The sequence below is a fragment of the Sinocyclocheilus grahami genome, unplaced genomic scaffold, assembly GCF_001515645.1.
Source record: "Sinocyclocheilus grahami isolate Dianchi unplaced genomic scaffold, SAMN03320097.WGS_v1.1 scaffold135.1, whole genome shotgun sequence".
Taxonomy (NCBI): domain Eukaryota; kingdom Metazoa; phylum Chordata; class Actinopteri; order Cypriniformes; family Cyprinidae; genus Sinocyclocheilus; species Sinocyclocheilus grahami.
The window spans coordinates 1837-28135 of NW_015505314.1; the positions used below are offsets into that span (position 1 = coordinate 1837).

General features: G+C 37.4%; 1 protein-coding gene across 1 annotated transcript in view; it reads right to left on the reverse strand.

Annotated features, from left to right (window-relative positions):
• Positions 1 to 26299, reverse strand: part of LOC107590977 (liprin-alpha-2-like) — a 147358-nt gene that overhangs the window by 1197 nt on the left and 119862 nt on the right. Inside the window, exons 3-17 of the mRNA XM_016279948.1 lie at positions 25449 to 25613; positions 23613 to 23687; positions 16055 to 16162; positions 14079 to 14300; positions 13395 to 13541; positions 12219 to 12353; positions 10618 to 10665; positions 10119 to 10202; positions 8852 to 8983; positions 8708 to 8770; positions 8507 to 8598; positions 6371 to 6509; positions 6074 to 6291; positions 1367 to 1607; positions 947 to 976 (exon numbers count right to left, since the gene is read on the reverse strand). Of these exons, the coding sequence (XP_016135434.1) occupies positions 947 to 976; positions 1367 to 1607; positions 6074 to 6291; positions 6371 to 6509; positions 8507 to 8598; positions 8708 to 8770; positions 8852 to 8983; positions 10119 to 10202; positions 10618 to 10665; positions 12219 to 12353; positions 13395 to 13541; positions 14079 to 14300; positions 16055 to 16162; positions 23613 to 23687; positions 25449 to 25613 (1899 nt within the window). The remainder of the gene's footprint in view (positions 1 to 946; positions 977 to 1366; positions 1608 to 6073; positions 6292 to 6370; positions 6510 to 8506; positions 8599 to 8707; positions 8771 to 8851; positions 8984 to 10118; positions 10203 to 10617; positions 10666 to 12218; positions 12354 to 13394; positions 13542 to 14078; positions 14301 to 16054; positions 16163 to 23612; positions 23688 to 25448; positions 25614 to 26299) is intronic.

The window sequence follows — 26299 nt, forward strand, 5'->3', positions numbered from 1 at the left end:
CGTAGAGTATGTTTCTGGCCTAAGGCACTGCAACGCATCCAGATGGGCCATTTGTTCAAATACTGTTTTTTAAAGAAAGTTGTGTGAAACATCACAGTATTTGTGAAGATGGTTATGTTGAGTCAGTAATATTTCATTCATTTTACAAGATTTGGGCCCTAGAAATAATTGCCTTCATTAAAGGTTGTGTTGGGCATATAATTAGAATTTGTCAGAGAGCGGTTTATAAAATACTTACTTCTTTTTAAGCCTGCGATCTTTCTCCGCCTGTGTTCCCAGTTTGCCCACCTGGCAACAGTTCAAAGAGGGAGTGTGCTGGATGTGAGGGGTCCAGAGTGATTCTGCCAGCCGTTTTGCTCACTCTGGATAAGTACAGTTCTTGGAGAGAAGGGAGGATTGTACGAATGATTCGCTCAGCAGTCCGGACTATCCTCTGTAGTCTTCTGAAGTCAGATTTGGTAGCTGAGCTGAACCAGACAGTTATTGAAGTGCAGAGGACAGATTCAATGATGGCGGAGTAGAACTGTTTCAGCAGCTCTTGAGGCAGGTTGAACTTCCTCAGCTGGCGAAGGAAGTACAACCTCTGCTGGGCCTTTTTCACAATGGAGTCAAATGTGAGTGTCCCACTTCAGGTCCTGAGAGATTGTGGTGCCCAGGAACCTGAATGACTCCACTGCAGTCACAGTGCTGTGTTTTATTAACCAGTACAAATATCTAAACATCTTTAAAACAAAAAAAAAGTATTTTTTTAAGCATATGTCTCATTTCCATTCAACCTTTTGGACTGTAGGCAATTCAATTCAGATCTAAGTCATGAATTGAAAATGGAAAAATGTATTAAGTTCAGATTTTTCCGCAACCCCCGGTGTCCTCTATTCTGCCCATAAAAAATAATCATGCCAAATACAGTTAGGTCTTTTGTGAAGGTACCACATGTTATACGTACCTTTCTCCTGTGTTTCCGCAAGTCACTGGGCTGCAAAACAGGAAATAAAACATGTTAACAGGTTAATGGAAACTGGATATTCATGAGGCATTCAAAGCAAAGCAACATGTTGCAGAAACCGCAGAGAAATGACTAGGAAAGCTGTAATACAACATTTGATTGAGAGTCATCATACTGTGTCATTTATGACTTAACTAACACTACAATTTACATGAAAAAAAGGCTTTTGTAAAGCCCCAAAGATGTTTGTAGCAATATGCCTTAAATTACAGCAAAATCAAAAATCATCTTTAATTTTAAATTACTATTTTCTTCCATATATAATCAGCACTGTTAATATCTAAAAAGATCAAAGAAAATAAACTGTAAATCCTCATGATTTGACCCCTGTCGGACAGAGATACGGATGGGCTCGTATACCAGTGTCATGACCCCCATGCGCTCCATGTCGCGGGCAGGGCTGCGCGGGGTGAGTTTGGGGGTGGAGTGTCCGCTGGGAGGGGAGGACGAAGTGAGGGAGGAAGCGGTGGCCGAGGCAGTGATGGAGGCTCCAGGATGGTGAACCCGTGCCAGGTTCAGCCCCTCCAGGCTCACGCTGGCCACGCGGTTCTCGATTTCCTCTGCCCTCAGTTCTGTTGACTCCTTCTCTTCTTGGATGAGCCTGGAGAAATAAGGGAAAAATTGTTCAGCCCACAGGAAGTCAGAAATTACAGTGTATGATAACGAGCTAATAGCATTTTGATTTACAGCATTACTGGAGTGCTGAGTTTGCTGGGTGAAAGTGTGTAAATAATTTTGGCAACAGGACTAAGACATCTAATTAGCCCTCACTACAACTGATAGTACCAAATGAAAAGCACAACACAAAACTGAACATAAAAAGCAGCCACAAGATCAAACTATTGCCCATTGGAGTATCAAAATCTGGATGCTAAAGTATTTTATTATTATTTATTTATTTATTTTTACTAAATGCACATTTAAGTTGCTACAATGTTTAGACTGGTTTGCAGATTCAGAAATAGCATTTTAGAAGATCTGACATCACATTTTCTGTAAATCTGTGATGATTTTTTTGGTCTAAGCGCAGGTGTCAGGTTTGTGAAGTGAGATTGTTAAATAGTTTTTTTCACAGCTGTGCTGTGGGTTTTGAAGATGCCAGTCTCCACCCGGTGTGTGTGTGTATCTAAAGAGATAAAATGTCACAGCCCTGATGATTCGATTATTGAGTTATGAGGGGAAAATCTCCAACAGGAAATGCATTAAGTCTGTGGAGACTGATGCTTTCGGGGGGCTCAGAGAATCTACATACTGCCTTTGTGACATGGGGTTATGGCTTCAGACAATGGTTTATATAGTCTTGCAAATCTTTCAAACCTTTCTTTACATGGTAATACCTGACATCTAACATAAAGGTAATTTCTAAAAAAATTTTATATATATACAGTGGGTACGGAAAGTATTCAGACCCCCTTAAATTTTTCACTCTTTATTATATTGCAGCCATTTGCTAAAAGGCCAAGTACAGGGATATCCTGGACGAAAACCTTCTCCAGAGTGCTTAGGACCTCAGACTGGGCTGAAGGTTTACCTTCCAACAAGACAATGACCCTAAGCACACAGCTAAAATAACGAAGGAGTGGCTTCACAACAACTCTGTGACTGTTCTTGAATGGCCCAGCCAGAGCCCTGACTTAAACCCAATTGAGCATCTCTGGAGAGACCTAAAAATGGCTGTCCACCAACGTTTACCATCCAACCTGACAGAACTGGAGAGGATCTGCAAGGAGGAATGGCAGAGGATCCCCAAATCCAGGTGTGAAAAACTTGTTGCATCTTTCCCAAAAAGACTCATGGCTGTATTAGATCAAAAGGGTGCTTCTACTAAATACTGAGCAAAGGGTCTGAATACTTAGGACCATGTGATATTTCAGTTTTTCTTTTTTAATAAATCTGCAAAAATGTCAACAACTCTGTGTTTTTCTGTCAATATGGGGTGCTGTGTGTACATTAATGAGGAAAAAAAAAATAACTGAAATGATTTTAGCAAATGGCTGCAATATCACAAAGAGTGAAAAATTTAAGGGGGTCTGAATACTTTCCGTACCCACTGTATATTTGTGTAATGACATGATAAATACTGACAATACTGATGTACTGATCAATATATCAAAAGAAAGCATAAAAGTAGCCTACTGATGCTGTGGTATCTTCTCAAGTACCAGAACTTTCTGTGTGCTTGTATCTATTTAGCAACAGAAAAAACACACGCTGACTAACTTGTAATAAAGCAAAGCAAAAACTAAAAACTGTTGAATGCTCCAATTGTTCAAATAAACATAGCAAAATCACAGCGTTCACACTCTTCAGGGAAATCAACCTACAAAACTGTTTATTTAATTTTGTCTCTGCAATTCATCTTCAACATAGAAAAATGACAAAAAAAGCAATAATATGCACAGAGAAACAGAGAAATAATGAAATCTTGTGGTTTACTGGCTGAAGACTGATGCAGATGGTTCAGAGAACGCTTGAGGACACGGCCAACAACGCTCAAGGATCACAAACTGCAGTTTGCTGCTGTAACATTCGACCGCTCTTGTAGTGGATGTTTTTCATGGCCTCGGACTATTGAATATCTTGTAAAGCAACCATTGAGAGGGCTGCAAACAATTAAACATTGATCATTTGTCAAACATTTAACATGTTTACAGTTTCATGTCTTCTAGCCAAAAAGCACAAAGAACAAAGCTGGTGCTTTATCAAAAAAGGGCGAGAGAAATAAACAGCGCACAAGGGGACAATCTTTTTTCTTGTAATCAAAAAACCCAGCACACATTAGAGGCACAGTTTAATAGCATAGTGAACAGTATTTGTACACAGGCAATCAAATCAAGTTAAACACACATACTGTACGTTATAGGTGAGGTTGCACATTTTTATAAACCACTTTTTTGTATCTTGATGAAACTTACATAAAGGGAGCTTACTATGAACTACATAGTAAACTTAGAAACTATAAACTTCACTTGCAAATCTCATCACTACTACATTTTTAATGAACTGAAAGTACAATATAAAAAGCTTGGATTGCTCGTGTAACCCATGTTCTCTGAATAGGGAACTAGACATTGCGTAGCTCTGATGCAATGGGAACGCCTCTTGGGTGTGCCGATTGTCTGAAGCCCATATGGAATCAAGCCAATTTATTGCGCGAGTAACCCGAGACATTCTCTTTCATATGTTCACTCAACGCTGCGGAGCTATGACGCATTGGGAACAATATATCAAAATAGACCAGGCTAACCTCAAATGGCTGGTTCAAGCAGAAATAATCTGGGAACCAGGATCCGCATCTAAATCCAAGCTATAAAACCTGATAAGAGTGTGAAAGGAGGACCATCGTGCCGCCACACAGATATCCTCCAGGGGAACTCCTCTGAAAAAACCTTGAAAGGAAACAACACTCCAGGTAGAATGAGCTCGAACTACTAACAGTGAAGAAAGACCTCACACCTCATACACAACTGAGATACCCAATGAGAAATCCTACATTTTGTTGTGGCAAGCCTTCTGCGGCCAGCACCAAAACACACCAAAAATTGTGAGGAATTGCGGTCCACATAGAGCTTCAAAGCTCGAACAGGGCAGAGCAGGTGAAGCCTCTCGTCCTCAACAGAAGCAAAAGGAGGATGAGAACTATCTAAAAAATTCAAACTTGTCTGCAGTGAGTGGCTCTTCGTGAATTTAAAATGACCTTTGAAACAACTCCAACTAAAATCCAAATAAAGTTCCATAAAAAAGGCTGAAGAAAGTCTGTTCTGGCCTCTTCAAATATTAATCACACATTTCCAATGAATTAGACAAAAGTCAAATTAGATCTCAATAAAATCCAACGGGCCGGGATGGTTTATTTGTTAGTACTTGATTTGAAGTCATACATTTGCTTTTGACAGCCTTAGGTGTAGGTGCAAGGGCTAGTCAGACAGGTGATAGAGGTGTGATATGAAAGAGATACACTGCATATATACTCTAATCCCAGAAATTATGGAAATCAGGAACTGCAGAAATGTCTAGCAGGAAGCCGTGGAGTGCCATGTGGGCATGGAAACCTTTCACTCAACCACTCATGTTCAATAACTACTGGACTTATGCCTCATGTTCACAAAGTGTCAAATCAGCCTCCACCTTATGCGCTGTGTGAACAGCCTACAGGAGAAACCCTGAGCTCTGGCTGATATTTAAATCAGCATATACACTGCCTGAAGGTACAACTCGTCTTTCTGCAGCACCTTTTATTGTTTTTACTTCCTTCTAGGACTTTTGTGTGGCAGAATCCTGATTCTGAGTCTCTGTAGAGATGTAGAAATTCTGATAAATGTAACACTTAAAACATCAAGAAAGGAGTGAAGGGATTAGCTAGGGAGTAGAAGGTTAGATGTAGGTTATGGAGGGAAACTAATGGTAAATCTAAACTTCTAAGACAAAAAGGCAACAAGTTCAATTTCTTGTACTGTATGTTCTAGAAAAAGCTACTAATAGTCAAGGAACTTGTCCCTGTCCCAGGAATCAGTGTACTACAAGTAACTTTAGATAAAAAATTATCTGCTAAATGGCAAATAAACACTTAGCAATGATCAGATGTAGATATTTACAGGAGAATGAGTGTGTGTGACAAGACGGGAAAAAACTATCTGTAAGTGCCAATGAAATGGACAAAAATATCTTACACTTGTTATCCAACTAAGGTTGTATTTCTCTGCTAGACCTGCATTTGATATATCATTAACTTTCTTTTGGACAGTCTTGAAAATTATGCTGTTTTTGGACAGGTGCTAGCCTGGTTTAGATCCTATCTTTGTTGGTGTAAATGAACAGCTGTCAAACCTAATAATGCTAAAGAAGGTGTGCACCAAGGGTCGATCCCCCTGCTGTTTTATTATCACCTTTGAGGTGATATTTCTAAGAAATATAATGTCCTTTCATTGCTTTACAGATGGATTACATTATAGACATTAAAGCAATTTGAATGTAATGCGTCTTCTCCATCTCTGGGTAGACAATTAAGAAAACACGATTTAAGCCTAGTCTACAAAAAGGTGCTGTGGTCACAGTGAACGGACTGACCGGATTTCTTTATTGATGGCATCCAGTTGTTCTTGCAGCATCATTGCTAGAGTCTGAGCATCTGAATGTCCTCCTGGAGACAGTAGATCCATCGAACTGAAAAGGGTCTCTCTGTCATCGTCATCGATATCCGACATCTCTGTGTCGCTCTCAAATGGGTGGCCACCGAGAACGGCCAGTTGCTGAGAGCGCCATTCATGCTCTCCCAGAGACTTAGCCTGCAAGAACATGAGAAAGAAAGAGGAAGGAGTAAGGTTTAGCACAAAGCTCAAGAAACAATGGGTGATGAGATCCTACCTTCTGTTCATCCCTACATAGCACCATGCGTCCTCTCCTGGGCCTGCAGATCACCTTGGTGGAGCGATAATGGTCTGATTGCGTCTCGGCAAGAGAACCTAGAGAGAAACGCAGATCTCCGGATGCATCCAGATGAGACCTGGAATCAAGACCACAATCTGTTATCTAGAATGTAGACATGGTGACAAACTTTTTAAATCTAAAATCTAATTTTGTTTACATTCTAACTGGTTAGTTTCACTATGAACTACATAGTAAACTTAGAAACTATAAACTTCACTTGCAAATCTCATCACTACTACATTTTTAATGGACTGAAAGTACAATATAAAAAGCTTGGATTGCTCGTGTAACCCATGTTCTCTGAATAGGGAACTAGACATTGCGTAGCTCTGATGCAATGGGAACACCTCTTGGGTGTGCCGATTGTCTGAAGCCCATATGGAATCAAGCCAATTTATTGCGCAAGTAACCCGAGACATTCTCTTTCATATGTTCACTCAACGCTGCGGAGCTATGACGCATTGGGAACGATGCCAAACCATGCACGCAGCAGCCCATGCTTGCTTTTCTGTTAAAAATAACAGTGGTTTGTTAATGTTGATGCTTAGCCTAAATAACAAATATTTTATCGGGAGTGTTTATGCTGGGATGTTGTGGAGCTTAGGAGATGTTACAGAACCATTTCATGTAAATTTCTTCGATGTACTGAAAAAGTCTATATAGATTACTTTTATGCGGGCTTTTGCGGGCGGGAGCGGGACAAAACATGAATGTCGCGGGCGGGAGCGGGACCAGATAAGATATATTTCTGCGGGAGCGGAAAAATCCGTCCCGCGCAGGTCTCTAGTTCAGAGCCCCTGGGATGTGAACCGCTCTCAGCGAAAGAAACCTGTCCTGAGCCCAAAGGAGCAGGTGGTGCGCATGCCTGTCCAGGGTGTGAGACCTTGAGCCTCCCTAACGATTTATGTGAGACACTACTGCCATATTTTCCATTTTGATGATCCCTTGACAACCCGCCAGAATTGGGAGTACATGCACCAGGGCCAGGAAGATGGCTCGCAGCTTTAGGCTGTTTATGTGCCACGAGAGAAACTCTCCCATCCAGACACCACAAGCCAGTCTGTTGTAATCGTTTGGCGATGGTAAACAGCAGCCATCTTGACCCCCTGCTGAAGAAGGAGAGGGTCCTGCCATGTTGAGAGGGCACGAAAGCAACTGTGCAACACTCTTAGCAGGTGGAGGGCTGGTCACAAGGGATGAACTCCTTTGAACTTCATCCACCACAGAAATGGCCTCATATGAAGCAGCCCCAAGGGCAGCATAGGAGAGGCCGCTGCCATGAGACCCAGGAGTCTGCGACATGTGCTCACCGAAACATGATGGCCTAGCTTGAAGCGAACCAAACACGCTTTAATATCAGATATCTAAACAGGAGCCAAACGGGCCTGTGTTGAAACAGAATTGAGCTGGACCCCCCAAAAAAATGGTCCGCTGAGACCATTGCTGTCTACATAGGCCGCAGTCTTTTAAGGCATTTTAACAAGAAATAACCTTATCAGTGACTGATCTGGAACAATCCCATTAAGCATTGCCAATGACAATTAAATTAAAATAAAACAATGATGAAATATAAAACTACTGATTTAAAGATATTGATTATATGTATAGGAGCCAAAAATGTTAGATATATTGCAACGTCTCATTTGATTGGTTTAAGAATGGGTAACAGTTTTGCACCTATAATTCCACTGTTAAACATGATTATTTAAAAAGTTTAAATAATGTGAGCTGATGGCTTCAACAAAAGCATAAACCACCAATTAACAACCTCAGAGCTCATAGTAGATCTGTTTTTAAAAGGTGATAAATTATTGTTAAAAATTCCCCTACGGAGAAAATGTATGCAATTGTCAGAGTGATCTCATAGGAATGTATCATTGGATCGCCTCCTCCAGAATGGATACATGCAATGCTGCTGCTAATGTTGCTGCCAGCTACTGTATTTGGAACAGCCTTTGTGTTGAACGCACGCCTATGATGCCTGAAAATTCTGTTGAGCTTGCTGGGTTTTGGAACAGAGCTATTGTTTATTGTAAAAGGATAGTTCGGAGTTCTTCATGCTTTCTGTCTCACCGTGACAGCGTGGGCTCTGTAAGGGATCCGGCCCTCAACCGGTACTGATCCATTTCAGATCTCAGTTTCTCGATCTCCTCCGAGAAATTAGACTATAACCGTAAAGCACATCAAAGTTTCATTTTACTCAGAATGGATAGCAAAGCATTGCATCAAATTTTTTTTTGCCAAGCTAGTTTTCAGAAAAGAAAAACGAATGACCTTTTCTTGAATTGAGTCTTCTAACTGCTTCCTGTAGTTCTCCGAGTCTTGTATTAACACATTCTGAAAGAGAAGCAATGGAAACAGTGTGAGAGATCAACAGTATCGGAAGACATCTGCCATGACGGTTGGATCTTCTCTCACCTTCTCCTCAAGAGCAGACATTCTTTCTTTCAGGTGAAGCTGTAAACGTTCATTCGACTCTGTCAAGAGTCTGTCCACAGTGTCTGACAAACGCTTGTTGTGTTCCTCGTTCATCTTCTCTCTCTGTCGAGCCTGAGGAAACAACATTTTTTCACAAAATGAATTAAAAACAAATATGTTTAAACATTATATTAACTCAAATTAAATGTTTTATAAAATACTAGCATACTAAAAATATGACCTCACTGAACTGAATGTTTAACCCTCAGAGACCCAAATATTGATACTCATGACATTTTTTCACCCTTAAACATGTCTCTAGAAAGCCTTTAAATATAAAAACAGGTAATATTTGCTTTAATATATATAATCTGGAGAAACATTCAAAATCGCAACGCTGGGCATTTTGGGCAATATTTCAGCAGAATTTATTGATACAGAAAGGATATAGTCATGAAAAGTCATGAAATTTAACTTTTTGATCATTTAAATACTGCAATAAATATTCATATAAATTTTAAATATAATTTAGTCATTTTGAATACCACTTTATATATATATATATATATATATATATACACACACATATATACATTTAATGCTGCAATATCAGTGTGTGTGCGTGTGTATGTTTGTATATATAGCTAAATCAATGAGACAATAGTGATATAATCTTTGTCATTGAATAGGCTCGGACTATATTGTGTGAGAAAAATGTGGAGAAAAATGTTTGTACATTCAAAATGTCAGAGCATGTAAGCATTCTTCCATTATTAGACGCATAGAAATAAAATAAAATATAATAAAATAAATATAAGATGTCAAATACTTGCTTTGTAAATAGATACATTTGTTGAATTGTGTTTAGCATTAGCAATGCTTTATTCAAACTTTGCAATTCTGCTACGCTGGGTCTCTGAGGGTTTTAAATTTGCGAATGTTCCCCAGTTATCATCTCAGAAGTAAAAACTTATATTTTGTGTTTTTGACAGTCCAATAAAATATTCTGTTAGGAGGAGATGATAATCATAGTTGACTTGGCTTTCAGTTCATTCATCATACTGGAAATGGAAGGTCAAGTTAGAATGCATTCCATTGTGGGATACAGTTTTCCACACAGCGTGCTGTTTTATTGTTTGGCAAATGTAGTTGCTAATTTGGATGTTCCCCAATCTGACAATTTACATTCTGCACAAAATAAGCATACTGTGAAAACAGTATATAGTATGGAAGTATAGATTATTTAGTGATATAAAGTGATGTTGACCCTGAGCAGTTCCTGGTTCTTCTCCTCCAGCTGTCCCTCTAAATGTCTCATTCGCTCCTCGATACTTCCGTGTCTCTCCTCTGCCTGAACAACAAACACACACATTATATTTCATCAGACAAGAAAATGTAAAGCCACAAATTAGCTCAAACCAGCAGAGAATAGACCCTTGAACCATGACTATGATGTTGGCTGGAATCTTCATCTAGATTTATGAGATTGTGAGTTTGGTTTATAAGGTGCCGTCACACCAAACACCACAGACATGGTTGAGCAGGCAGGTAAAGAGATATAGCTTGTATTTCCTTAAGCTTCTGTTCTCTCCTGGGTGAACAGAAAGAACCAAGTATGTCAGCAAATCATTAAAGCGAAATCCCAGCTGAGCATCATATGCAACTGAAATACACCAGCAGTGAAGAGACCCACAGCCAGACAGAGTGAAGTGAATGAGAGAGAGAGAGAGAGAGAGAGAGAGAGAGAGAGAAGCTTTCAGCCCCACCTTCCTAAGACTGCAGTTAATATCCTGGAGTTTAGCTTCCATATCAGACTACCAAACCACACAATACAGAGAAATACCACACAACGTTAATAATGAACAGAGTATGAATCATTTCTATCTCTCCATGTTTCCACAGTAGAGTTTGTTAACAGTGTTAAAGAATGAACAAGAGTTTAATTTTTGTCTTGTACCTGTACATGCTTACTTTTCTTTAACCCTTTCAGGGGCAGTGGTCACTGAGAAATTCTCTCATTCGGGTTTAGGTAGGAATTGTTCCATTTTATGAAAATTGTAGGTGCTTTTTTTAAGAAAGAGGAAAAGTAGCACACAGGAATTATCATATAAATTATATTTAATATATGAATTATATAACAAATAACAATTTTATAAAGACTAAACGATGCAAATTTGTATAAAGTTTATTATATTTTTATTTTATAACAAAGTAACTATATATAAAGAACAACAACAACAACAAAAAATTTCACCAATATAATTATATAACAAATAACACTTTTTAAAAGAAAGAATTAAAAAATAACAATGCTATATATTTTTATAACGTTAAATATAACCAACATCATTTAAAAAATTCTTCTGAAGTTAATTATATTACTAATACAACGTTTTTATAAAGAATGTTTTTTTTTATATATCCAAGTTATGTTTATGTACAGTAAGCAATAAATACACAAAATGAGGTAATTATTCTGTGCTTGGTGAAAATTAGTCATGTACAATTTGTTAACACATACCAGACAAAAAATATACTGAAAGATTTGACTATTCAAATACATTGGCCTTTCAAATCGTTCTTATCAGTACACTACACAAGTTTGAAAGAGATTTCATTCTACTGCTCCTGAAGATTTTGAAGTTTTTATGCTGATCAATTCACATAATAAATGTACACTAAGTGCAATGTAATGCTTTCCACCAACCAAACCAAGAATGTTTAGAGCACCTTAATGTGCAGTGGTCAATAGGAGAAACCACCTCAAAAATGGCCCTTGACCCCTAGCCTGAATAGTTGAACCCAACATGAATTGCAGTTTGATGTCTTTCTCTATCAAGTATAACTGTTTGTCTGATTCGTTTCAGTGAATAGTTTGTTCTGATGGTTGTTCTGATGGTAATCCACTTCACTTTACTTCTAGTTAATATCAAAGCAAATTATAATTTAGTTAAAGACTTCCACAACACTGGTTTGCATTAAAGTGACGTGACATGTGGCCAAGTATGGTGACCCATACTAGGAATTAGTGCTCTGCATTTAACCTATCCTTAGTGCACACACACAGCAGTGAACACACACCCGGAGCAGTGGGCAGCCATTTATGCTGCAGCGCCCGGGGAGCAGTTGGGGGTTCGGTGCCTTGCTCAAGGGCACCTCAGTCGTGGTATTGAAGGTGGGAGAGAGCGCTGTACATTCCCCCCCCCCACCTACAATCCCTGCCGGTACAAGACTCGAACCCGCAACCTTTGGGTTACGAGTCCGACTCTCTAACCATTAGGCCACGACTTCCCCACTAAATGCAGAGCTAGTGTGTGTGTGTGTGTGAGTGTGTGTGTGTGTGTGTGTGTGGTATCCAGTACAGTACCTTGGTGAGAGCTGCTATCCTCTGTGCTAGCTCAGCCTCGACTTCAGGCAGAGTCTCAGCTTTCCTCATGGTCTGCTGTAGCTTCTGTTCCGCCAACTCCAGCCGCTCCTGTAACTGCCTGTTCTTCTCCTCCATCTGTGGGAAGAAACACACACACACACACACACACACACACACACACACACACACAGACTGATCAGTGAGAGTTTATCCTCATATTGCAGACATCATAGGACAGTCCAGCTTCCACAGCAACAATTGGACCATCGTGGCCGTTTTCAGTGTGCCCAAACAAACAAAATTACATAACTGCCTTTTTTTGCCTGTTCTTGGAACAATTAAACTGTTATTAGTTATTAGAGGGTGATAAATGCATACTGACGCTTGGCAGCACCTCTTTTAAATTCACTTACCTTGTATGGAAAAATTTTGTTAAATCCAAAAATTAAAAATAGGTTTCTTTAACTGAAATAAAATAAAATGTACATATTACATGAAAAACTTCACCTTAAAAAATAAATAAATAAATGTTGCCATGGTGACTAACTTAAATAGTTACTAAAGTACAAAAATATCTAAAACTGAAATAAAAATAATTTAAAATTACTAACTTCTAACTAAAATGATGAGTTAACATGGAATGATAATTTTATAAAATATAATATGTCGCTTTGGATAAAAGGGTTTGCTAAATGAATGAATGTAAATGTAAATTAATTTGTCCCATTTTTGGGATATAATGCAGCAAACATCACTTAAAAAATCAACATATTTTACTTAAAGACTTACTAATCTCTGTCTAAAAATAAAACAATGTTGCTGCCATCTTTCTGAAGATGGCAGCAACCCCCACCCCCCAAAGCGGGGCTCCGCAGCCCAGGCCCCCCCCCCCCCCCCCGTAATTTGGCTCCAAATCTCTGGTGAAAACTGTGAACATGTTTTTTCAGCACTTTCTCAGAAATCCTGGTAAATCATTTGGCAAGATATGAAATGGTGTCATGCTGACCATGATCTCAGCAGAATAAAATGTTCAATTACGAATGGAATGACTGTCTGTCAGTTGCCAAGTTCAAAACATCTGTGCGCTACGCAGTTAAGTAATTTCCGTATACCAAAGCAATTTGAAATAATGCTAAAAAGAAAATGAAATTGGAATACAAGTGGTCAGAACCTGACCTGTCTGAGGAAAGCCTCCTTATTGGCCAGTTCGTTTTCCAGCTTGTCTGTGATGTCATGTAGTGACGTGGACTCTCTCTGGGCACTGAGATAGCGCTTCTCAAGAGTCACGATCCGTTCCTCCATGTCTTCTTTCTGACACATAGCCTGTACACACACACACATATTGAGTGTTGGTTAGTGGCTCTCAGACACACACCTAAGATGGAGCCCGCAGGTGTAACAGTCTACTGTCAATCAAAACTCCTGCCCTATACACATAGGCTTGAGGACAAATATGAACACAAGCAAACACACTGCTCCAGGCTGCCACAACCTCTCCATCAATAGCTGTATCGCCAATCCAACAGACATTTCCCAGAATCTGTCCAGCTGTCGCTAATTATCAATGTGACAAGGCTGTGTCCGAAACCGAAGGCAGCTGCGTCACTATTTGGTCAGTCAGTGCTATAACAGACTGAATTTTGTATAAAGGTACCATTTAAGAAAACTGCATTTGAGTTCAAAGGATGTTACACACATTCAAATGTCATATTTGGATTACTACTGTCTGATGAGGTTTCGGACACAGCTTAATTTAGATTAGGTTAGATTCAAATTTATTGTGCAGTGCCAATGAAATGCAGTGCATTTCAGATTTATGTCTGATTTGAGACAGAGGCTTGACATACACCCATACTGCACCTCTTTAATATCTCTCTGGTACTTGTTATTCATGTCTTCGCTCTTGATGAGGTCTTTGCGAGCTGTCTCCAGCTCCTGCTCCACCTCGGACACGCGGGAGGACAGCGAGGACATGCGCTCCTTCATCTGCGCCAGCTCGTAGTTCTGCTTCTCCAGCAGCTCCTGCAGCTCCACCACCTGACTGGCCTCGTCCCCCGACTCCATCGACCCGTTAGACAACCGCTGCAGCCCAAACACACATAATACACTTTCTTTTAGAGTGAAAAAATGTTCTGAGATTGATTCAACAGATTAAATAAGGATGTTTAAACTATCTGTTAATTCAGTATAACTGCACATTATTAAAAGGGTTATAATTGTTAAATAAAACTAAAACCAATTACTAAAATAACAAAAAAAAAACTCAAACTTAATAAAAACTATATATAAGTATAAAAATAAGTCCAATAATCATATAATTAATTACCAATTAAATGGTAAAACCATAAATTGATACTGTAATACTAAATGAACACTAATTTATACTAAACAAATGTAAATACAGCACACTGAGAATTTATAAATGTACCTATAATTAATATATTATTTTATACTAGTTTGAAGGTTTAATGTTTCAGCTAGTTCATCCATTCATTCACTGAAACGGTAATTTAGCACAGGGCTCTTTATCTGGATTGTTGAATTCCCAGCATGTAAATTTGTGCCTGCATTCTCAGTGTGTGAAACAGAGGCTCAGCAGTTCTTTCCTTTGCCATGCCTAAAATCACATTTCTGTCACATATTCACACTAAAACTTGACACGTCTTGTGCTGCCCTAAAATTAGACTTTATCTCCTTTTTAATTTATGGTGCAGACACCAAGACAGAAGGGTGATGAAATCATTTGCAGAGCACACAGAATTTACTCCGTCAAAACTGTGAAGCCATGAGAGATCGTCACGACTTCACCAGAAGAGGGTTCTGTGATCGTGAATAGACGAGAATGACAAGACAAAGAATAGCCGTGGTTTATTCTGGATCTGCTGTAGGGCCTGATAATGACTCTCTCTCACTTTTTCACTCCCTCTCAATGGTCTTTTTTGTCTGTTTCTATTTGGGAGGGTCAGATTTGTTTGTACCGTACAGGCAAAGCCAGTGACCTCTAGTTGGTCGCCTGGACCCATGCATCAGTGCCAGAGGTCCTGGATATTGTCAGTACTGCTACTAAATCTATCGAGCATCATGGGAGATTAATTTGGCCAATTGAGATATACTGTGAAAGTGCCAACCTTTATCTTTTACGAGGTCACACATTCCTGTCATCACTGTCACCATGCTAACACAATCTAATGCCGTGCACAGTGCCCACCGGCGACAGTGAGAGGAGGATGACTCTCTTGTTATCTTTTCATCAGGAATGTGAGGCAGGAATGATATTTTGCTACGACTGGTTTAACGGCTCATTAAATGTGATCCAGAAATACAGTGACAGGATGAGTGTGTGTTGAATGTACAGAGGAAGGTTTATTGATTTTATTGTACACATCTGTGTTCAAAAACTATTTTCAGTAGTTTCTTTCTTATCCAATTAGACTAAAAACTGACTGTACATCAAAATAAATCATGTCCAGTCACCAATTATGTACAGTGCCATTCAAAAGTTTGGGGTTTGGATTTTATTCCGCAAGCAAGCATTAAATTGACCGAAATTGCCGGTAAATTCAGCCTTGCCATCACAGGAATAAACTACATTTTTAAATATATTAAAATGGAGCTTTTTTAAATTGTATTCATATTTCACATTATTACTGTTTTACTGTATTTATGATCAAATAAATGTAGCCTTTGTGAACATAAGAGATTTTTTTTTAAAAACAACAACAACAAAAATCTTATCGACCCAAACTTTTGAACGGTAGTGTACTTTTAGCATTCATAAAACACAGCCTGACTGTAGAGAGACTATTAACCACTTAGTTTACAGCCTGCTCCCCCACCTTGCCATGAACTTTCTGGGCATCAGTTCCCTCCAACAAGTCCTCGGCCCCTTCTCCTGACGCCACCTTCCTCTGAATATGGGCATTCTGCTCTCTTAAGGCCACAATCTGCAAAAGTACAATTCAGAGAGAGTTAATCACAAATATTAACCAGCAATATTTATATCAAAACACACTGTACTGTGCTGTTTGGTAGGACACTTTATGCCAGATAATATACCAAACAGTAAAGACATAATAGGAACATATCATCCTATCATAAACGTCACTGGACCAATAAATCCTAAAAAAAAAGTGATATGCATATACAACATCAAATATCAGCCTACTAGTACTACTTTATTGCCTTGTGCAAATAAATAAGAGAGACTGTATTACTCTTTATTTGTATCACATGGAAGCAAGAAACATTTCCATTGTCATCCAAACTTTTTTATTTGTATTTGAGGTGTTATTTATATATATTCAAATTGGATATTCATACTGTTTTAATGGCCAGACCAAATCATATTTTTAATGGAGTGTGTGTGTGCGCGCGTGCGTGTGTTCTTCCAGAGTAATTTTTGTATGATGTTCATATATAACGTTCATTCACATGAAAACTGCAAGCATACAGAAAAACAAATAAATCAAACGTAGACAGCTTAGAAGTGTTCACTTCATACATGTAGCACATCAACAGCAAGCACGGTCAATTTTCCATCAGTTTTTAATTGCAAATGTACAGTACTGTACCTCTCCTGACAGGAATTATTGTGGTAGAAATGTTGGAAACGAGCGGCTCTAACTGACTGTTTAACAACCAACCCCAACAATTTGTTACAGCTGCCAGGACCAACTGGATTTTTAAATAGAAGCAGTGGTGTAATGTTACGAAGTAATAATACTTAGATTTTATACAAGTTTGATAAAGTTGGTATTGAGTTACTTACATTTTAGATGCCTGTTTTTGCCGTATTTCGCCAATGAAAATAGTTCCAAACAGCACTGTTTTGCGCCGTTGAGCGACAGACGGCGTTTCCTTATTGAATGAATCAGTATTTTGAACGAATGATTCAGTGACTCACTCATTAAAATTCCTGAATAAATCAACCTTTTGAATGAATCGATTTAATCTCAATGACTCACTCGCTCATTAACAGTGACTTGCTGCCACCTACTGGCAGCTTTACTTTCACATTTCAAGTATCTTTTCATGTTTTAAATCTTTTGAAATAATAATATTCAACGTTTTACGTTTAAAACAAAGCATTATTTATGCATTTGTAACTGCAGGTTAAATGCATCCATGTCCCCTCTGAGCTGCATAAACAGTCTGTGTAAATGAATCTAAATGCCACTTCAGATGCAGATTTCATATTTGCAAAAACAGTTTTCTTATGTTGGAATGGAAGTCTTTGTACTAGACGAAGTGGTAATTTTATTATGACCCCTTTAAGGGCATGTCATCTAAGTTTCTATAGGGATTTCACATGACACTTCTAACTGCTGTCACAAGACTAGAAATATTAAATGTGAGAGACAAAGTTAACATTCTGAAGTGATCTCACAGGATTTTATATGTCAGTTATAGACAAGTTGTGGTAAATGTATGCACTTAAAATTTTGTGAAGCACAACTTAATCGCACTGTGAAGATCACACGAGAAGCGACGCTTAAGAGAGGGTCATGTTTAGCTTCACAATGTGTCAATTACATCAAGTGTAAATGTGACACTCTCTTAAGCATGTATACGAGAGTTGGCAAGAAGCAAAAAAGTTTAAAATATACATATTTTTCTTACACACACACTTATTGTTTGTTTCACTTCAGAAGACAACGATTTTACGAGGTTGCTATTTTGTAGGAATTCATACGGAAATATACGATTTTTAGAACAGCAAGTATGAAAGTCCATTCTTAACCCCACAACTAAACCTAACCATCAGTGGGCCACAAACAGATTGTACAAAAATGTATGAATGAGATCGTACAAACTCAAAATGACTTGGCCACCAATTAAAATAGTTATGAATCGCCATAAGAGAGTGTGTTGGGTCGTACTATATGGATTACCATCATCTTTTTGGTGCATCAGCTTTTGGGCACCCCCTCACTCGCATTATATGGACTCACATGGATGGACTATTTTTCTAAAAAAAAAAAAAATTTGTGTTCATGTGAAAAAAGTGTCCAAAGATTTTGGAGTTTGTTTTAGAAAAAAAAAAAAAAACTATCTCAGCCTTTCTACTTCAAAATTTCCCATTTAAATTACTATTACTAGCAATTTCTGAATGAAAATTGTTTCAAAGAAAATTTCAGTGTACACATCTGGGATGACTTGAGGGAGTAAATGAAGAGCAATTTTTCATTTTTGGGTGAAATTTCCCCTAAACAGCATTAAAAAAACCTTACATTTTGACAGGTTAACATTGGCAACCCAAGTTTGTACATAATAAATAATTAAAAAAAACATACTTTTACTATTGGTACCCTACTGTTGCATAATAATATCCCTTTCAAAAAAAGTACAATATACTGTTGATGTTGATGGTTATACCATGGTAGTTTATATATACCATAGTACTAAAATCATTACCAAATGGTTTAAATAAAAACATGGAACTTTTTATACTTTTATACTACACTGACAGCCACTAGGTCATACACTATATGCAAGTTAAGAAATGCTGTATATCTAGACCAGCACAAAACTTCCACAGCCCAATAAATGTAAAACTGCAGCGCATTCAAATATAGCAGCAGAAGTTGCTGACCATGGCCGCTGGCATATGCTCCCTAATAAAATAACCTATTATTCTTCTAGGAGCATCTCTAAAGCAGGTTATCTGACTGATGAGCACTGTCACACCAACACACACATTGTTTTCTCTCCAGACTAAAGCGCATTGGGAGATTATTCCACAGCCATGTCAAGATGCTCTGTCTGTGCACTGTGATTTCAGAGAAAGCAGGATAGATGGATGGATATAAAGAAGACATCCATTTCCTTTTGTTTGAATTATCGCCGCTCACCACGCATTCCTTTAATGAGGCTGCAATTAAGGGGGCTTCGCACATTTGAAGGCTAAGAAAGGGAATTGTCTGCCAGTTTTCGAGGCCGGAAGATCAAACAATCCCGCACCTTGTGACTCCACAAAGAGCCGGAATATTGAGTCAACTTGCAAATGAAGGTAAATGAGAAGTGGAGGCCCAATGAAAGTAAGCATGTCTGCTTTGATGTCGTTCATTTGGTCTCATCAAAGCAGAGCACCTACGAGCCCAGCAGTGCCTGAAACACTGGTTTGTTTCAAACAGAAGACAACTACTTCACAGAAACCCGATTCATCTTTGTGACTCACCTGAACAACATTTTGCTCCCTCTAACACTGAGATATTAACGTGAACTTGAAATAGAGATGGTTCAGTTATACTCGTGCAGAAATGAATTCTGAGAACGCACTGAGAGCTAAAATAAGTGAAATATATAAAACTTAGGAACTGAATACTATTATGCAGATAACTGTTTACATCCTAGAATATATTCTATACTGGATATTGTTTTTCATACTAGTATTTGAAACAATATGCAGTATGCAATAATAAATGTTTCAAATAGTAGTATGTTACACTTTTCACATGAACGAATTACACTGTATTCATTGAAGAACAGACAGGATAACAATCTTGATTCTTCATTGTTCATGGTTCATTTTTTCTAATGTATCAACAGTTTCCAGTTTCTCCCAGTTGCTGTTAGTTTTTTTTTCACCGTTTAGACGTAGTTTGAGGAGAACAGCCTTTAATTTCCGTATTTCAGACACTGCTCACTATGGAAGCCCGTTTCTGCTACTGAATAAAAAATAAAAAAGGTAATTGCGACTTTTTATCTCACAATTCTGACTTTTTTTCTCAGAATTGTGTGATATAAACTCGACAATTGCGAGTTAAAGTCATAATTGAGAGATATAAACTCGCAATTGCGAGTTTATATCTCGCAATTCTGACTTTATAACTCGCAATTGTGACTTTATAACTCGCAATTGTGACTTTATAACTCGCAATTGTGACTTTATAACTCGCAATTGTGACTTTATAACTCGCAATTGTGACTTTATAACTCGCAATTGTGACTTTATAACTCGCAATTGTGACTTTATAACTCGCAATTGTGACTTTATAACTCGCAATTGTGACTTTATAACTCGCAATTGTGACTTTATAACTCGCAATTGTGACTTTATAACTCGCAATTGTGACTTTATAACTCGCAATTGTGACTTTATAACTCGCAATTGTGACTTTATAACTCGCAATTGTGACTTTATAACTCGCAATTGTGACTTTATAACTCGCAATTGTGACTTTATAACTCGCAATTGTGACTTTATAACTCGCAATTGTGACTTTATAACTCGCAATTGTGACTTTATAACTCGCAATTGTGACTTTATAACTCGCAATTGTGACTTTATAACTCGCAATTGTGACTTTATAACTCGCAATTGTGACTTTATAACTCGCAATTGTGACTTTATAACTCGCAATTGTGACTTTATAACTCGCAATTGTGACTTTATAACTCGCAATTGTGACTTTATAACTCGCAATTGTGACTTTATAACTCGCAATTGTGACTTTATAACTCGCAATTGTGACTTTATAACTCGCAATTGTGACTTTATAACTCGCAATTGTGACTTTATAACTCGCAATTGTGACTTTATAACTCGCAATTGTGACTTTATAACTCGCAATTGTGACTTTATAACTCGCAATTGTGACTTTATAACTCGCAATTGTGACTTTATAACTCGCAATTGTGACTTTATAACTCGCAATTGTGACTTTATAACTCGCAATTGTGACTTTATAACTCGCAATTGTGACTTTATAACTCGCAATTGTGACTTTATAACTCGCAATTGTGACTTTATAACTCGCAATTGTGACTTTATAACTCGCAATTGTGACTTTATAACTCGCAATTGTGACTTTATAACTCGCAATTGTGACTTTATAACTCGCAATTGTGACTTTATAACTCGCAATTGTGACTTTATAACTCGCAATTGTGACTTTATAACTCGCAATTGTGACTTTATAACTCGCAATTGTGACTTTATAACTCGCAATTGTGACTTTATAACTCGCAATTGTGACTTTATAACTCGCAATTGTGACTTTATAACTCGCAATTGTGACTTTATAACTCGCAATTGTGACTTTATAACTCGCAATTGTGACTTTATAACTCGCAATTGTGACTTTATAACTCGCAATTGTGACTTTATAACTCGCAATTGTGACTTTATAACTCGCAATTGTGACTTTATAACTCGCAATTGTGACTTTATAACTCGCAATTGTGACTTTATAACTCGCAATTGTGACTTTATAACTCGCAATTGTGACTTTATAACTCGCAATTGTGACTTTATAACTCGCAATTGTGACTTTATAACTCGCAATTGTGACTTTATAACTCGCAATTGTGACTTTATAACTCGCAATTGTGACTTTATAACTCGCAATTGTGACTTTATAACTCGCAATTGTGACTTTATAACTCGCAATTGTGACTTTATAACTCGCAATTGTGACTTTATAACTCGCAATTGTGACTTTATAACTCGCAATTGTGACTTTATAACTCGCAATTGTGACTTTATAACTCGCAATTGTGACTTTATAACTCGCAATTGTGACTTTATAACTCGCAATTGTGACTTTATAACTCGCAATTGTGACTTTATAACTCGCAATTGTGACTTTATAACTCGCAATTGTGACTTTATAACTCGCAATTGTGACTTTATAACTCGCAATTGTGACTTTATAACTCGCAATTGTGACTTTATAACTCGCAATTGTGACTTTATAACTCGCAATTGTGACTTTATAACTCGCAATTGTGACTTTATAACTCGCAATTGTGACTTTATAACTCGCAATTGTGACTTTATAACTCGCAATTGTGACTTTATAACTCGCAATTGTGACTTTATAACTCGCAATTGTGACTTTATAACTCGCAATTGTGACTTTATAACTCGCAATTGTGACTTTATAACTCGCAATTGTGACTTTATAACTCGCAATTGTGACTTTATAACTCGCAATTGTGACTTTATAACTCGCAATTGTGACTTTATAACTCGCAATTGTGACTTTATAACTCGCAATTGTGACTTTATAACTCGCAATTGTGACTTTATAACTCGCAATTGTGACTTTATAACTCGCAATTGTGACTTTATAACTCGCAATTGTGACTTTATAACTCGCAATTGTGACTTTATAACTCGCAATTGTGACTTTATAACTCGCAATTGTGACTTTATAACTCGCAATTGTGACTTTATAACTCGCAATTCTGACTTTATAACTCGCAATTCTGACTTTATAACTCGCAATTGCGAGTTTACATCTCACAATTTTGACTTTATATCTCGCAATTCTGACTTCATAACTCGCAATTCTGACTTTATAACTCGCAATTGCGAGTTTATATCTCACAATTTTGACTTTATATTTCGCAATAAAAAGTCGCAATAACCTTTTTTATTTTTTATTCAGTGCTGGAAACGGGCTTCCATAGCTCACACAGACAGAACAGATCTTAAATAATCTTAAGCACATGCTTAGCTTTAGTAAGTACAGTGTGACATCTGTGCTTCTCCAGTCTGGAAAGGCACCAGCCACGGCTGTATTCTGAACGTTCTACGGTCTCTGCCATTTCGCTAGGATGTGTGAATGTCCTTTTATAACATCAATGAACAGTCATTCAAAAGCATGAGGTTTTCAATGACTACTACTAATAATAAATAAACATTTTCAGAGAAGTAACCTTGGGCAGCTTAAAGGGCTGGATGAAATTTAAAAGCAGCCTCAATTGAAATCCTTATGTTTTTTAACCCTCTGAGGTCGACTAACGCGGATCCCAGAATTCAGAGCAAAGCTTTCTCTTGGTTGACACGCACTCACCCACTTGACGTTGGCGAGATGTAAGTAAAAATTTTCTCATCAATATGTTTGCTGTTAGTTTTGATTTGTTGAGTCTTTAGATATTTTACATACAGTATGATTTATTTGTTATCTCTCTTTATCTGTCTTAGGACTGAGTCATTGTCTTGTTTTAAATAACTGCTTTCACCTCTTCTCCCCTCGCCGTCTGTCTGGCTCTTTGATCTGAGGCGGCCCTCTCTCATGACCCGAAGAGATCAGATGAGTGTTAATTCAGAAACAGAGACATTATAACACATAGCAGAACTCGCAGTGCAGTCAAAATTGGTACACACAATCTCAACATTGAATATCTCTTAAAGGAAAAAAAAAAGTGTGAAGCTCTTTCAGCTAGAACGGCACCCTCTGGACTGCCAGTACTAGAATAAAACACTAAAATACACAATGTACTATTTGCTCTGTTGCATTTCACACTAATCAGATCAAGCAAAAACAACACATCATAGCAACAAATTAAATATATATATATATAGCATGTTTATTGCGTACATTTAACTCCCTTTTTGGTGCAGATTGCTGAATAATTACATAAATCAGAGCATGTGTACCTCACCTCCTGATTGGCTGCGGCCAACTCCTCCTCCAAGGCAGAGACCCTCTCTAGTGACACCCGCAATCTCTCTCGTACCTGAACGAAACACAAAATCCCATCACTCACTGTTTTTCAAGGCTGTGCTCTACTCTGAACTAATCGGAGAATGTTTTTTAATTCCTGATTTAGAATTACATTTAAATTATGGTCACAAACATTATGCAGAATTTATGGAAGTAGAATTAAAATGGAATACCATCCTTAGAAACGGCTAGTGTAGTTTTAATAGTATATTTATTTTTTATTATGAATGATCTACAAATATGATAACATACACACAACAAATGTGGTATTTGCTAAAACATTATATGTGACCCTGGACCACAAAACCAGTCATAAGGGTCCATTTTTCGAAATTGAGATTTATACATCATATGAGAGCTGAATAAATAAGCTTTCCATTGATGTAAGGTTTGTTAGGATAGGGTAATGTTTGGCTGAGATACAACTATTTGAAAATCTGGAACCTGAGGGTGCAAAACAATCAAAATATTGAGAAAATCGCCTTTAAATTTGTCCAAATGAAGTTCTTAGCAATGCATATTACTAATCAAAAATTAAGTTTGAATATATTTACAGCAGGACATTTACAAAATATCTTCATGGAACATGATCTTTACTTAATATCCTAATGATTTTTGGCATAAAAGAAAAATCTATAATTTTGGCCCATACAATATATTTTTGGCTATTGCTACAAATATACCCCAGCGACTTAAGACTGGGTTTGTGGTCCAGGGTCACATATGATACTGTCACGGTGCTACTGTGTTGGAGCATGGCGCGAGAAGACCAGGAGTACATCAACACAGGATATTTTAATTATAACCATGGAACCAGGAAAACACACGTAGCAGATGAGGTAGACATAAACAGACATTCACAATACCGGATGCTGAACTGATCACATGGAACACTTTATATACAAATGACATGACGATGGGATGACGAGACACACCTGGAATCAAATTGGAAACAATCAGGGAGCAGGAACAGGAAAACCAAATAAGGGCATGCAAAGACAAGAGGGAAAACAAGGAACACATGGGGAAGAAAACAACAAAACGGGAACACAAGTCTGACAGACACATTATATGATCAATAAATGAAATCTTAACTAAAAATTTGTATTTGATTTATAAAAATGTCTTATATTTAATAAATTAAATGTAGTTCCAAGGACCACAGTGGGGAAAAAAATGTAAATCTTTATTTTCACAATGTTATTTAAAAAAAAATGTGGTACTGTATGGCAAATTTGCATTTTTTTTTCTTTGTCTTACAACTGATTATATTAATCGCCCTCTCTGGTGACCTGTTTGATTACTGGAATCATTTCAATGGGTTCAGTCCTTCATCACTGAACGTTCAGTCATCACTAAAACTGTGATCCCATAAATCATGAACATTTTCTTGCCGTCTGTTACCTAACGCCTTATAAATGACACTGTCTGCAGAAGGCCGCAGAATGGATTACAACTGGATGAAGTGCCACACAAGGGCTTAATCCATAAATAAAATGCCACTGGATGAAAGAAAGGAGAGGAGGGACAGTGGGTCGCAGTGTTTGATAAATGTACTTCCACCTCAAAGCCCAAAAACCAGGAGAGAAAACTGTTACATAATGTTATTTTGGTTATTTAGATTGATCAGCCAGCCCACAAATTATATGGGTTAAACATCAACAGGTGTGTGGTACATTTAGTGTGTCACATTTGAATTTATACTAGCAGATTTCTATCTTTGCAATGCACTGTAAATTCAACAAAGGAACAACAGGAACCTCTCGGGGTTTACCTTCTCATCCAGTGCTTTGTGGTGCTCAAAGAGGGACTTAAGAGCTTTGAGGACCTCCACCTCACTGGAGACCCCAGAAGGAGACTGGGCCTGTCGTTTTACCACTGTCATGCGTAGGGAACGTTCATGCCTCGAAACCAAACACTCCAAATGCTCCAACAGCAGCTGTGGAACATGTAAGGAGTTAATCTCATGATGTTCTTCATCACAATCCTCCATTACTATTATAAACATTAGCATTAAACCAAATGTAAAACTCAAACTAAAACTAATATTAATACTAATTTTAAAGTTGAAATTAACAAATGAAGATGGAAATTAAATCTAAAAACCCCAAAGTTAGTAAATAACCTAACACTAAATCTACAACTAAATATAAAACAAATACTAATTCTAAAACTAAAGCTGAAATATAAAACTAAATTTAAAGCTCAAACTGAATTTAAATCTAAAAGATAAATTCATGCAAAATTCAAAATGTAGTAATTAATCTAATACTGAACCTAAATCTAAAGCCAAAATTACAACTAAATCTAAAACCAATTCTAAACCTACAGCTAAATCAAAAACTAAATCTAAAATGTAATAAAAAAAACTAAAACTAAATTACATAAAATCTAAATCTAAAGACAGTTAAAAAACACAAATTAATCTAAAACTAATTTATTACTAATCAAAAAACTACAGCTATATATACATCTAATGCTAATTCCAAAACTACAATTAGAAGCTGAAACTAAAACTTAAATGAAATCTAAATTTAGTAGTTAATCTAAAACTGAACTCAAATGTCTAATGCTGCAACACGAGGTCAGTTTTTTCGTTATGTCACTAAACCCTAAAGGACATTC